General features: G+C 38.8%; 1 protein-coding gene across 1 annotated transcript in view; it reads right to left on the minus strand.

The window, feature by feature from the left end:
- The window catches only part of blnk (B cell linker), a 61,197-nt gene extending 48,700 nt beyond the window's left edge, over positions 1 to 12,497 (minus strand). Inside the window, exon 1 of the mRNA XM_061962459.1 lies at positions 12,392 to 12,497. Within this exon, the coding sequence (XP_061818443.1) occupies positions 12,392 to 12,460 (69 nt within the window). The 5' untranslated portion in view covers positions 12,461 to 12,497. The remainder of the gene's footprint in view (positions 1 to 12,391) is intronic.
- Between the last annotated feature and the right edge of the window lie 3,557 nt (positions 12,498 to 16,054).

Genomic DNA, 16,054 nt, shown 5'->3' on the forward strand with positions numbered 1-16,054 from the left:
TCTTACCGAGCTGCAGCCTTCTTCTCTTTTGTATCACGCACATGAAGCTTAATGACTACTCAGCTGTTAGAATGCTGGTCAATTGGCATAGAAGTCAACACATTATTTTTTTTCATGGTCTGATTTTTTTTCTCTGTATGACATGAAATGTGCCCTGAAATGTGGACCACAGAACACTTTTCCACTTTGTATCAGTCCATCTTAGATGAGCTCGGGCCCAGCAAAGCCGGCGGCATTTCTGGGTGTTGTTGATGAATGACTTTCGTTTTGCATAGTAGAGTTTAAACTTGCTCTTACAGATGTAACGACGATGTTTTCTGAAGTGTTCCTGAGCCCATGTGGTGATATCCTTTACACACTCATGTCGCTTTTTGATGCAGTACCGCCTGAGGGATCGAAGGTCACAGGCATTCAATGTTGGTTTTCGGACTTGCCGCTTACATGCAGTGATTTTTCAAGATTCTCTGAACCTTTTGATGATATTACGGAACGTAGATGGTGAACTCCCTGAATTCCTTGCAATAGCTCGTTGAGAAACGTTGTTCTTAAACTGTTAAACTGATTAAAGTGAAGTGAAGTGAATTATATTTATATATATATTATATAGCGCTTTTCTCTAGTGACTCAAAGTGCTTTACATAGTGAAACCCAATATCTAAGTTACATTTTTAAACCAGTGTGGGTGGCACTGGGAGCAGGTGGGTAAAGTGTCTTGCCCAAGGACACAACGGCAGTGACTAGGATGGCGAGAAGCGGGGATCGAACCTGGAACCCTCAAGTTGCTGGCACGGCCACTCTACCAAACGAGCTATACCGCCCCTTTACCTATACCTCCTTCTCTTTTCTTACCTTTTCTCCTCCAAACATATTGCTGGGTATTGTGGCCAAAAAGCTAAATTTTTGTTTCATCTGACAACAGAACTTTCCTCCAGAAGGTCTTATCTTTGTCCATGTGGTGTCAGCTGAAACAAAAATTGAGCTGTTTGGTCACAATACCCAGCAATATGTTTGGAGGAGAAAAGGTGAGGCCTTTAATCCCAGGAACGCCATCCCTACCGTCAAGCATGGTGGTGGTATAGTATTATGCTCTGGGCCTGTTTTGCTGCCAATGAAACTGGTGCTTTACAGAGAGTAAATGGGACAATGAAAAAGGAAGATTACCTCCAAATATTTAAGGACCACCTAAAATCATCAGCCCGGAGGTTGGGTCTTGGGCGCAGTTGGGTGTTCCAACAGGACAATGACCCCAAACACACGTCAAAAGTGGTAAAGGAATGTCTAAAGGGGACGGCGAAGTTGGTAGAGTGGCCGTGCCAGCAAATTAACCAGCAACCAGGGTTGCTAGTTACTGGGGTTCAATCCCCACCTTCTACCATCCTAGTCACGTCCGTTGTGTCCTTGGGCAAGACACTTCACCCTTGCTCCTGATGGGTGCTGGTTAGCGCCTTGCATGGCAGCTCCCGCCATCAGTGTGTGAATGGGTGAATGTGGAAATACTGTCAAAGCGCTTTGAGTACCTTGAAGGTAGAAAAGCGCTATACAAGTATAACCCATTTATCATTATTTATAAATCAGGCTAGAATTAAGGTTTTAGAATGGCCTTCCCAAAGTCCTAACTTGTGGACAATGCTGAAGAAACAAGTCCATGTCAGAAAACCAACACATTTAGCTGAACTGCACCAATTTTGTTAAGACGAGTGGTCAAAAATTCAACCAGAAGCTTATCAGAAGCTTGTGGATGGCTACCAAAAGTGCCTTATTGCAGTGAAACTTGCCAAGGGAGATGTAACCAAATATTAACATTGCTGTATGTACACTTTTGACCCAGCAGATTTGGTCACATTTTTAGTAGACTCATAATAAATTCATAAAAGAACCAAACTTCATGAATGTTTTTGTGACCAACAAGTATGTGCTCCAATCACTCTATCACAAAAAAGCAAAGGTTGTAGGAATGATTGGAAACTCAAGACAGCCATGACATTATGTTCTTTACAAGTGTATGTAAACTTTTGACCACGACTGTATCTGCAGTCAACCAGCAGTACTGTGAGTGAGAGCAACAAACTATATTAAAATGGATTGTACGAAAGAAAAACATTATGTGACCGTACCAAAACAAACTGGACCCTGTTCTAAATGCTCGCCATCTTGAAAAATAAGTAAAATTGGTGGAATTGATCCAATAAACGACATTTGAGTAACCTGCTGAACGTGTCCTGTATCTCGTTGGTCAAATGAGTCAGTTTTTTGCTACGGCCGAAACATTTCGGAATGCTAAGTTGGTAAAGGCTAACAGACAAACCAACTTTGAGTGTGTGCAAAACCTCAGAATTTTACATCAGAAAGTGAAGACTCATCCTTTCAGAGGTAAGTCAACAGCACTTGTCACTGTGTGGTGTCTCCTGGAGGAATTTGTTTCAAACTAAATATATTTTAAGTGTGAAATACACTGTGCATTAATGTGGGAAATATTTTAAGTCATCACAGTTATTGATCTACGAATACAGGTATTGCTTTTTTCCTAAATACTGTACGTTGTTTGTAACCCGCAGCTAGCTTAGCTTGGCTTAGCTAACGCTAACATCCTACTAATTCAAGATTCAAGATGCTTATATGTTTTAACATGTACAAGACACATAAGAACTGACATTTCATTTTTGGCACAGTCCCACTAAGAGCAGACATACGTTACAAGGGGACAAGACGGGACCGCCTACGGATCAGTCACTTACGGCGCTCCTTAAAAAAGGTGGGAAAAAGGTGACATTGGGAAAGGGGGAAGAGTAAAAAAAATATCAGTCTAAGGCTGGACCCTCAGGAGGGGTCCAGACTGAGTCCGAGGAAAAAACCTCACATAGCATGGCACACATAAACATGATACATGTAATCACAACAACTCGCAACAGAGAGGGGGGGATTTGGGGCCCTGGAGGCCGGCTGCCGCTATAAAGCGCTACTCAGCCATCCACAACCCCAGAGGAATTAAGCAGTGGTGAAGGCGTTGATTGGGAGAGGGGCGGGTGCGTGCATGTATGCCCAATTAACTTGGGTGAGATGTTGAAATGTTTTTGTGGACTGGGGCCGATCTCAATGACTAAATGCTACTTGTAAAATAAAACATGCTTTGATTGAAAGTTACCAGTGTGAAAATCCTGTGTACACACCTACATGTAGCAGGTGATGGCGTTAAAAGTCATGTTTGATCATCTCATGGTTGGTATTCAGGCTATTCATTGTCTCTTTGTCCGCTCACTAACCTGACTTCCCTCAGCTTTGCTTTCATGCTGAAAATGAGAAATATCTCACCAAATCCTTTTTTTCCTGAAGCGATCATGACCACGATTGTGTCAGTTAATGATGTCGCACATTCCCGCCATGTTTTCAACTTGTAAAATAAAAAAATAAAAAACTTAAGTACAGAGTCTTGTATTCTGCCATGTGAATACGCGATTCCGAGTACAGCGAGACCCACAATGCAATGCGTTTTCACGTTACACTTTCAAGCCCTTTCTGTCACAGTCCTTCATGGGTCCAACTTGAAGTCGATGAGAAAAATCTGCAATCATGCATGTCGTATTTCGACATACAGTATGTACTGTATTGTAGCTTTACAAGCGTCAATGTTTCCCACAGGACTGTAATATATTTGTGGCAGTGATGGGCTGGTAGGGATGACATGATGACATCACAGTCTAATTTACATAATTGTACTGAGCGCTGTAGTAGAGAGGACAAAAAGCCAAACAAATATGTTTTTAACGAAAGAAAATACTTCCTTTTGTCACTTCTTTTGAACTTTTTTTAACATCGCAAAGAAAAATGGTGCTGTTAGCGAGTGCTTTTGGATGGCGGAGAGACCCACAGCAGCCCCCGTTGCTTGTTAAGAAGAGCAATATATGCTTTCATATCAGTCTCCAAAAGTCTCTTTAGTAGATTTGTCACGTGTCACTGTCTCAAGAAGGGGCCTTCAATTAATAGCTCAATACCTTTTTTTTATTAGCTGACCAAAAGGTCAAATAATATTTGAGTTTTAGTAGTTTGATAAATGTTCAGTTCAAACATTATGCATCCATTTAATGACAAATGTCCACAAAATAGCACAAATACAACTACTGCACTGTTTGAGTGGAGATCTGCTTCGTAAATAAAGTACAATTTAAATGTTGCCAGTCATGTAAATAACATACAAACTGCTCCCCTCTTCTCTATTTTTGTCAAAGTAGTTCTCACAGCAATGAAAGTTGGAGACCCCTGCTTTAGAGGTCTCTGTTTACTCTCAACACTTCTTATTCTCTGGCAGACCATGCACAGATGGCAACGCATACTGCCACCTACTGTACAGATTTGTAACCTCCATTTACAGGCAGTCCCATTAATAATGTGTTTATTAGCGAGGGAGAACAGTTAATTGATGTCTACGTAAGTGGAAGTGAACTGCATCAACTGACACCGAGCCTCAATCTGCATCAACTGAAGAAAATACAACACTTTAGACCAGGGGTCCCCAAACCGGCCCCCTGCGTCCAAAAGTTCAAAGTTAAAAATAAATTAAAAAAATAGAAAATGAAGCTATAACAATGAAACGCCCTCAGGAAGAGACGCTTTAAGACATGGCTCGCTAGCTAGCGGCTAACGTCCATCCACTGTTGGCAGTGTTTTAGCGACCTCTAAATCACTAATCCTCGCCTCCATGGCGACAAATAAAGTACATTTCTTACAAGTATCATCCCTGCAGGACGAGGAATAGCTAAACATGTTTCACTACACACCGTAGCTCACCGCCGTCAAAATGTAAACAAATGCCACTGGTGGATCTACACCTGACATCCACTGTAATGATACCAAGTACAATAGCGTATCTAGTCGATACTACTATGATTACATCGATATTTTTTGGCATCACAACATCTTCTTTCGTTTTAAAAAAATGCATCTTATGTTTTTAAACTCAGGAAATATGTCCCTGGACACTTTGAACATGACCAATGTATGATCCTGTAACTACTTGGTATCGGATTAATACCCAAATTTGCATACGTCAGCAGACTAAATTAGGAGCCTTTGTTTGTTTACTTACTACTAAAAGACAAGTTGTCAAGTATGTTCACTATTTTATTTAAGGACACACTTGCAATAAGAAATATATGTTTAATGTACCTAATGTGCCAAATTTTTTCAAAAGTCAAAAAGTTTGGGGACCCCTGCTTTAGGATGTGGATATAAAAATACACACGTAGTGAGGCAATTATAGAAACCTCACAAAATGAGGAAGTGATTTTTTTTCACTGACAAACAGTAGAGGAAGTTGGGAGAATAGAGAATAAATCAGTGTGACGTAGTAGTTAGCACGGTTCCCTTACAGTTCAAAGCTTAGAAATGATGTGTAAGGTATTTCATCATCATCATCTTCAAAACTGTAATGCATGCCAACGCAATTCTTAACACAATATTATTTGCTGCAACAAGTAAATCCAAACTTTTTTTTTTTTGTCATTTCCTGTTCCAATTAAATTTTACACTAGCTAAACTGGAATATTTGCTTTGTCACGTTGACTTTTGAATCCAAAGAAAGTTGTTCATCGTTTGTTGGTAAACATTGATAATAGTCAAATGAAGGGGCAATTGTTTAATGATATCATGAAGCGGGCTTATATAATTGCAATGTGACCCACGATAAAATTAAGTTTGACGTTCCTGGTACAGAAAGTGTTATGGGAATACTTTTTACAGTACATGGAGCAGCATGGCTCAGTTGGCGAGTGGTTAACCCCCAACCTGATGGTTGTGGGTTCGAGCCTCAAACCCCTTGTAACCATGTTGAAGTATCCATGAGCAAGATACTGAGCCCCCAGTTGTTCCTGATGTTGCGTCATCAGTGGGTGAATGTGGTCGTAGGGTCAAAGCGCTTTGAGTACTTTGAAGGTAGAAAAGTGCTATACAAGTAAAAATACACAATCTATGTTAAACCTTAATTTTTTCAAAACCCACGGAAATGCAGCATTTTGCCACATTTTCTAAATGTTAAACTTTTGTTTGATCAACAAATGACAGTTTCATACTTTGCATTTACATTACAGTTTCACTAGAAACACATTTTTGTTTTTAGTGGGACAGCGTTTTTGGGGAGGATAGATAATACATGTTTAGATTAGTGGTATCAAAAAATTTCAAGGAATTTTCAATTTCAATTTCAACGTCAATTAATTTTTTATATCAGATTAATCACACTTGAGAATTTGGATTAATTGTGATTAGTCAGTTAATTACTTGTTTGTATAATTACTCACTCATCTTTGCATGGATGTATGCATTTGCCGTACTAAGGAGCACAACATTTTAGAAGAAAAACATAGTTTCCCATATATTAGCCGCACCGGACTGTAAGCCGCAGATATATATGTGATAAAATTAGTTATTTACACAGAAATATTTTGTAAATATGTATTTACATACCTTAATTGTTTCCAAATAGTGCCTGTAACACGACAGCAAAATAGCTGATCCAACAAAACAGAAGTCATCATCATGGACTCACTAGCTGTGGAAGCTAGCTCTCCAATCAGCTAAACAGACTTAATAACTCCAGGGTGACATTTTGGTGAACGTATGAAACTGGCACAATACAAACAGAACGCTGTTGTAAGTTAATATTACTAACACAGACACTAGTAACAGTGTTTGCATATTAGCTAATGCTAACGACGATAGCGCATACAAATATGCATGAAAACACTCCTACAGACATCCCACATGGGACGGTTTAGTAAGTATGAACTGTCATAGTGTAAAACTTACAAACGTTGCTTGGAGTGATGATTGAAAAATCAATACGAGTCGAACCGCTATGAAAGAATATTAGACAGAACGACACGGTTCAAAGGACTAAACAGAAGGAAACACTGTAGACGTTCACCCTGCATGCACCATTTTATAAGCTAGGCCTCCAAAAAGTAGCGGCTTATAGTTCTGAACTTACGGTACCTTGGGCCTCGTGTTTTAAGCGTGCACAAAAACCTGGCCTGTGCCCTTTTTTACGAAAACATTTAAGATGTTTCAAAAATGAACTGAACGTGAAAATGCGCTGCCTCACGCAGACGTCATGCTTCACGTACGCTCATTTCTACAGGCTGTGAATACTTTGGCGACACACGATTTCAACAATGTGAAAGATCGAGACAAGGACACAAAATTTCCTTTTTCGCCAATGAATTTAATGCTTCATATTCATATCTAGCCTAGGCCACCATTTTGCCACCTATTACTGTCACCATGCGTTCCTGTGACTCCAGCACAGCTTGACCAGTCGGTTGGACAGCTGCAGCAGCCGGTGGTTGTGGCATATTAATGGCACCGGAGACGGTGGAGGAATGGCACGACTTTGTGCCATGTGGCTGTTACCGCAGGCAGTTCTCATAAGTTGTAATAATAAATTGAGTAATCAAACAACAGTCAAAGTCTTTCATATCATTTTTGATATGCTGGCATGTTTAAATAATAATAAAAAAATATCACACCAAATATTATTGTCACACACACACTAGGTGTGGTGAAATTATCCTCTGCATTTGACCCATCCCCATGTTCATCTCCTGGGAGGTGAGGGGAGCAGTGAGCAGCAGCGGTGGCCGCGCTCGGGAATCATTTTGGTGATTTAACCCCCAATTCAAGTGCTCACGATCACCAAGTGATCACTTGATCACCAAGTAGTGATCACCTTTATCTCCAGTCTCCTCGTCTGTTTTGGCCACGCCTTCTTCACCTTCTTCCTGTTGTAGTACCACTTATTTATTGGTTGTTTCTGTGGGTGCTTCTCTTACTCCACAGCACTGATAGCCTCACACACTTCCCATTATCCCACTCAACCCTCTTTCGTTTGGCTCGCCGTAACTTCAATAAGAAGCACCTCCTACTCCTTGTCGGTGAATTCTGCTTGGGCAGAATGTGGGATCTTAGGTGAATAGGTGCGTATTTAAATAGGGACGTGAACAGGGAGTGCACTCCAACACGTGCACTCAAATCAACGTTGATGAGGATGTAAAAAAGAAATGTGCCTGGATTAGTGCATGCGCACATTCTAATACAGGGGTATCCAAACTATGGCCTGTGGGCCAAACGTGACATGGCACGAGATAAATAATCTATTTGTCAGGGAGCAGTGTATTCTTATTATATGTAAATATCCTGTGTTCTGATTGCTGCCATTAAGTTGCCATCTCCTGGCCAACAATGGTAGCTTTGTCTTTAATTGTACATAAAAGATGACAAAGTACAGTATTAATTCATATGAACCAATCCAAACAACCTTCCCTAGTCACGGTGCAGATCAAATAATCGACCAATACAAAAATTCAACAAACATGGTCACACATAACACAACCTGCTCACTGAACTTTGTCGATATAAAAAAAAAAGTCCACTCAACATAAAAAAATCAATATGACACCCATTTAAATCCATTACAAGGGATTATGGAAACAATGCAAAACACTCTCTCCACACTTATCCATGTTTGGTGCATTTTAGCTGCTTGATATTTGTGATTGATTTAAAAACCTTAAAAAGATTGTCACAGAAGTAAAAAAAAGTAGGAGATGAACTTTAACATGCTTTTAATAACCAACAACACATTTACACCGACATCACCCCGATGCGGAAATAGGTGGCTGAAATATTGTGTAAATTATTTTATAACATGTTCTGGTTGAGTCTTCAATTACAGAATGATTATCTGCGATTAATTTTGAGTTAACTATGAACAAAATACGATCATTGTGATTAAATATCTTAATTGTTTGACAGCTGTGAAAAAAAAAGACATGGATATTTTTCTTTTCTGTATAGAAAAAATATTGAACCAAGACACTAGAATATTGAACCGAACTGTGAATTCAGTGTATTGTTGCACCCCTAATATAAAAAAAAAAAATAAAAATAAAAAAAAAAATATATATATATATATATATATATATATATATATATATATATATATATATATATATATATATATACATATATATATATATATATATACTAGGGCTGTCAAATGATTAAAATATTTATTTTGTTTATAGTTAACTCAAAATTAATCGTGTATACTTTTTCATCATTAATAAGTGTTGGAATACTTATACATTAATACTTGTTGGAATTGGGCCCGTTATCATAAGATTGGCAATAAAATCTTAAAAGAAAGTAAGACTTTGTTTATTTTATTTTTAATACTTTGTATTACTTAATTTTGTTGGGTGTGGTGGTTAATATGAAGCCCGTACATTAAGGAGAAACCCTAAATGTAGTTAGACCGGATGCGTAGCGTAGCACTTTTATTTTGAAGCCGGAAAAGTGTGCGATTGTTTTGAGAAAGTGTCTTGACGTGTTTTGATGTTGGACCGACTGCAATAAAAAAAAGTCTAATTTCGAAATCATGCCGACTGTCTTTCATTTCTGTTGAGCTTTTATGTCATCTTACTTACTAAATCAGTCACGTAATAATCAAAATGTTATGTTATCACTGCACCTTAACTGTAGTCTGAACACGGAAATTAAGCACCACCCACCTCTGAACGACGTGCGCAGCAGATGTTTGCTGCAGGGAAAATAGTCCTTTCTTGTCGGGAGAAAAACTTGCCATGACTTTGAACTTAATGTTTCCATTAGGTAGAGTTTCCTTTGTCCGTTTCTGCTTGCTGGTGGCTCATCAGTAACAAGCACAGACCGAGTGTCAAAAAGGGAGTGTTTGCATTTAAAAAATGAGTGTCGTTATTGAAATATTGAAATCGTGCTAACTTTGACAGCCCTAATATATATATATATATATATATATATATATATATATATATATATATATATATATATATATATATATATATGTATTTAAAAGTTTGGACACCCCTGCTCTAATACATCTGAAACAGTTTGTTTTTTAGTAGGAAATCCATGCAACTCTTCATACATGAGGCCTCTGATCAATGACCGTATAAAAACCTGCTGCGCCTTTCAGGTAACCATCCATCAGCATGTGCAGTCAAAATACATTACGTGATTATTGTTTGTTTATACATGATTATTGCAGTATATTTTTGTGATTAATGGCATGCGCTAACATGTTAACTTAGACAGCCCTACTGTATGTATGTATGATACAGTGACGTGCAGTCACCAGAGGCAGGTGAGGCCCTGCCTCACCTGCCATCATGGAAAGAAAAAAAATGTAAAAAGAAAAAAAAAAAATTAAATTGTTATATGTATCCAGTGATTATACTATAAAGTTATTTTCCATTTAACTTCACCAGTTTTAGATTATTTTTATTCAAAATCGCCGAATTTTCACATTTGCCGTTCAAATACTGAGAAGAGACGGTGCGGTGAACAGCAGCCAGTTGAGGCACGTCACTCAGTGCCTCAACATGGATTGCGGACTCGGCTAACTGCTGGCCTGCTGTGCAGTGAGATAGTATTGCTATATGAACTATATTATACATTTCCATAGTTTAGTTAGCTGAGGTATATAATGTACAGTGTATTTTGTCAACAACTGTATGTGTGTAACGTATTTCTTGTGCTGAGCGATCATAAAACGGCTGCAAAAGACGTACTGGCTGAGGCTCCAGTAATCCCGCCTCCTGCACCCCCGCCGTAGAATTGTTTTATCAACTAAAGCCCACACTTAAACTTTCCACGTGCAAGATTGAATCTATTTAAAAAAGTTATTTCATAAGAAGCCAAAAAGTGCAAAAACAATAATGTTCGTGTTGGAGGAGTTGTGAATGACTGCAGGGCCCCAACATTAGGTACACCTGCAGACTAATTCACAACTCCTCCAACACGAACATTATTGTTTTTGCATTTTTTGGCTTCTTATTAAATAACTTTTGTAACCTATTTTTATGGGCTTTCCTCTTTGTGATGTTAAGTTCCTGTTATGCGCTGTTATACAGTATATGCCTTGAGCTCTTATTTTGAAGGCGCTAAGAGCGGAAGTGATGACACGGAGTGGAGCGGAGGTTTTTGAAAGAAGGTAAAGAAAGTGGTCCTCGTGTAAACTGGAGCCTCCGTGTTTGTTATTTTGTAGTTTCATACAGTATAGGCGACATTTATAAACCCTCGGTTACACTTTTTTAAATAGATTCAATCTTGCACGTGGAAAGTTTAAGTGAGGGCTTTAGTTGCGGCGCATGGACTTCATTTATAAGTAAAGGTAAGAGCATAATAACGTTTTTTTTTAATTAAATGTGCTTTTTTGTGTGCTACAGTTTGTATGTGTAAAGTTAAAGTTAAGTTAAAGTACCAATGACTGTCACACACTCACTAGGTGTAATAACATTTGTCGTCTGCATTTGACCCATCCCCTTGTTCACCCCCTGGGAGGTGAGGGGAGCAGTGGGCAGCAGCGGCGCCGCGCCCGGGAATAATTTTTGGTGATTTAACCCCCAATTCCAACCCTTGATGCTGAGTGCCAAGCAGGGAAGAATGCTGGTATGAGCTTTTAAACATAACCCGTTAACTGCTGCCAATCAAAAGGTGAATAAGATACTCTTTAGGGTTCATATGTTTGTAATTCTGACTGTGATGAAGTCAGTGCCTCACCAGCCATGAACCTCACCGCACGTCACTGGTATGATATGTATGATGCCACTATCAGTAAAGTATTGCCAGTAATAATTGGTTACAACATTTGTAGCTACATAAAGTTAACATCCTAACAAGACTGGAGTTCAGTTAGAGTGAGGACTAAAGAAGTAGGAGTGAGATACTGTAGGTTTTATAGTAATGTGGAAGCAGAAGTTCCAGCTGAATGGAAACGTGTGAACAATGATAGACAGTGGAAAAGGAGAAGTAAATAAACTGAATAGCTTTTTTCCAATTTCCATTTTACAAGGTGCTAAATGTACCTTTTTTTTTTTCTTAATTAAAGCTTTCATTTTGAAAAAAAGACAAAAGAACAGAATGTTCAGCGTGTCAAACTGTTAATTATTTTCAACAAACATCCTCTGTAAATGTAATCATTGTGTTGCTCCAACAGCATAATCATGACTGCTTGGCAGGATTTTGTCCATTTGGGTGTAATTAGAATGACAAAACGCAATCGCCTCAGCCCAAATATGACCTGAGAAGATCAGCCAACATGAACAAATAATGCATAAATTATATTCATGTTACAGAACAACACACTGCAGATGAGCTTTTCTCTGTCCACAAATAATATCAGCACAATCGTGCATATAATACACAATTATTTTTTTAAATTGCATGTAGTGGTTGTCATTTTTAATATTAAGATGCTTCAGCTGATTTAAAGTATGTCTGAAGTCAGATTTTCAGATGAACTGGGTCAACATCAGCACTGAAACGGCACCGCGCTCCATAGTGTCGTTGCTATAGCACTCACCTTGCACATAAATAGGGCCGCTTGGCTCTGGTCCCACCCTTCACTCTGCTCTCTGAACGGCAGGTTCATTTCGGTCACGGCGGGGATGCTCTAAGCTAAAGTGTGTGCCTGTGGAAGTATTGTAATAGACTGACCTGTCACATCCTGCAGGTCCAGTCCTCTGCTGCAGCACAGAGAAGTGCACAGAGGGAGGTCACCTCATTATTATTCATTCGAAACTATCGCAGCAATGTTATTTAAAAAAAAATCTACACGCTGAATTTGGACTGATGCATCCACGCACTGATTACATACAATGTAATAAGTGTTTACTCTCTGCTGTAACGTGGGTCCATCTACACTTCTTAAATTTGTATAAGCACTTATTTAAAGCTACATTATCTTAGCAATGTTTATCTTTATTATTATTATTATTTACATGAACTAAAAACAAATTATTGAATGAATTCGGGTGAAACCAGCTTTTTAAAACGCATGTGAAACCTGCTTTTTAAAACGCATGTAAAAATCTTAATTACCATATTTTTCAGACTATGGAGCGCACCAGTATTAATGCTGCACGCTCTAATTTTCAAAATATATTTTTTTCTCCATATATTAGCTGCACCGGACTATAAGTTCCGCAGAAGATTCACTTCCTCTCATGGAAATTTACAGTACACTCTACAGGGGCCACTTTCGGTCTGTGCGGGGTTATCTGGACACTCAAACCTCAAAACTCGAAATAGATTATAATCAGACATAAACTGGGCCATCACGTGGACATAAATGACGACATGGAAAAATTGGTTCATGAACATGCACAATATAACACAAGAAGAAACATGAATTGGACATCATGTAGACTAAGAAACCACAAAAAAACAAAAAAAAAAACAATCAATCAAACAAAAGATATTCATATTGGTGTATGTATACTGACTTGTCATTATCATCCATTATCATATGTTATACCTGTTCTGAAATTGTCATGTATCCATCAAATCTGCTGTTGAAACTTGGACTATATAACCAACATATAAATTGATTGTAAATTAGTGGCTGGACATGAATTAGCATTCTTGCCTTTGTCCCGTATCCCTTTTCGGTGGGTGCCATTGCATGTCTGTCAAATTACAAAGAGTGATGAAGTGTTGCTATATATGTCTGTCTGCCGGAATAAATAAATTAATTCAATAACTTTTTTTTTCTTATACAGAAAGATTTTGTAAATATTCATTTACATGCCTCAAATGTTTCCAAACGGTGTCTGTAACACGGCAGTAAAACGGCTGATCAAACAAAACAGAAGTCATCGTCATGACTGCGGATGTTAGCCCTCCAGTCAGCTAAACAGACTCAAGACGTTTTGGTAAATTTTCCGAGGAATTTGTGAAACTGAAAAAATACAAAAAGAATACCATTATAAGTTAATAATACTAACACAGACGTTTGTAAATATGTTAGAATATCAACTAATGCTAACAACGCTAGCTTGATTACATTATGATAGCACATACACATATGCATGAAAACACTACTATCAAACATGTGACACTTTCATACCGGTAAGTATGAATTGTTTTAATTATGTTGTAAAACTTACAAACGTGATGAATGGAGAAACCATACAAGTAGATACGCTATGGATGCATAGTACACGGAACGGCACTTATACTTCCGGTTTAAGGCACTAAACAGAAATAAATGCTACAGTATTTCAGATGTTCAACTCGCAACACAGTGAATTCATCCTAAAGATGGCGCCATAACACAAACAATAACACACCTTTTTGGTGTCTCTGTGGGAGTTTTATGGACATTTTGTTGGTTTTTGAATGCAAAACTATGGAACAAACCATTTTGCATTTGTGATAGCGAGGTGTAGGAAGCCTAACATTTTTATTTGATTCAAGCAACTCTATTTTAGAACAGAATATAATTTAAAATGCTTTATTTTCATCAAACATGACACAATTGCAGGTTGCTTCTCTGCTGGGTGCAGTTAAAATACAAGACAAACAACAATAACATGTTAAAATGAATACATAAATACCAGTGCGAACAGCAGTGCAGCAGTGAAGAACAGTGTAAGCTATTGGGTCCGTGTACCTTCGGTTCATTCTATTTCCAATTCTGAAATGCAAATCGAAAAACAAAATTAGGGCCGTTTTTCAATTTTTATTACATATGGCAGATTTTAAAACACACAAAAAAGGATTGATTTTCAATAAATATTGCCATACAATTGGATTTTGTGCTGTTTTCCTTTTAGGGATTTGTATTTTTCCAGATAAACACAAAAAATCCAATTTATGTTGCAAAAATGCGTGGTTATCTGACATGATGACAAATTGAACTGGAAGCAGTATTTTAGCTTTAATTTTTAGCATTACGGTCCGTGTACCTTCCATTCATTTTATTTCGAATTCTCTAATGCGAATCAAAAAACTAATTTTGGACCATTTTTTGTATTTTCATTTCTGAATCGAAAATTGGACAACTATTTTATGTCACTTTTTGAAAACGACAATAGGTGTTACCGTTATGCTAAAAAAACATGCTAAACGCGAAGGAAAAGCTAAAATACTGCTTCCGGTTCAATTTGTCATCACACAGATAACCACGCATTTTTGCATTTTGGATTAACATGAACTCCTACCCAAGTGGAGGAGTTCAAGTACCTCGGAGTCTTGTTCACGAGTGAGGGAAGAGTGGATCGTCTTCAGTAATGCGGACGCTGTATCGATCCGTTGTGGTGAAGAAGGAGCTGAGCCGGAAGGCAAAGCTCTCAATTTACTGGTCGATCTACGTTCCCATCCTCACCTATGGTCATGAGCTTTGGGTTATGACTGAAAGGACAAGATCACGGGTACAAACGGCCGAAATGAGCTTCCTCCGCAGGGTGGCGGGACTCTCCCTTAGAGATAGGGTGAGAAGCTCTGACATCCGGAAGGACCTCAAAGTAAAGCCGCTGCTCCTCCACATGGAGAGGGGCCAGATGAGGTGGTTCGGGCATCTGGTCAGGATGCCACCCGAACGTCTCCCTAGGGAGGTGTTTAGGGCACGTCCGACCAGTAGGAGGCCACGGGGAAGACCCAGGACACGTTGGGAAGACTATGTCTCCCGGCTGGCCCGGGAACGCCTCGGGATCCCCCGGGAGGAGCTGGACGAAGTGGCTGGGGAGAGGGAAGTCTGGGCTTCCCTGCTTAGGCTGCTGCCCCCGTGACCCGACCTCGGATAAGCGGAAGAAGATGGATGGATGGATGGATTAACATGAATTGTTTTTTTGTGTTTATCTGGCAAAATACAAATCAATAAAAGGAAAACCGCACAAAAAGGCAATATGTGGCGAAATGATCGCCTAGATCAGACCGGATCCGGCCCGCCAGTGTCCAAAATCCGGCCCGCGGAAAGTCCCAAATTTAAAATAAAAAAATAAAAAAGTTTTTTAATATATTTTTTTAATATATATATTTTTTTTAATCTGTCCATTCTAATCCATTTTCTACTGCTTGTTACTCTCAGCGTCTCCTAGCCGCTCAGGTAAATCATATAGTCTAAAAATGGGCATCGTCTCTTTAAGTAAAAAATAAAATAATTGTATAGACCAGGGGTCCCCAAACTACGGCCAGTGGACCGGCTCCGGCCCGCAGGTGTCCAAAATCCGGCCCGCGGAAAATC

This window comes from Nerophis lumbriciformis, linkage group LG02 (genome assembly GCF_033978685.3).
Source record: "Nerophis lumbriciformis linkage group LG02, RoL_Nlum_v2.1, whole genome shotgun sequence".
Lineage (NCBI taxonomy): Eukaryota > Metazoa > Chordata > Actinopteri > Syngnathiformes > Syngnathidae > Nerophis > Nerophis lumbriciformis.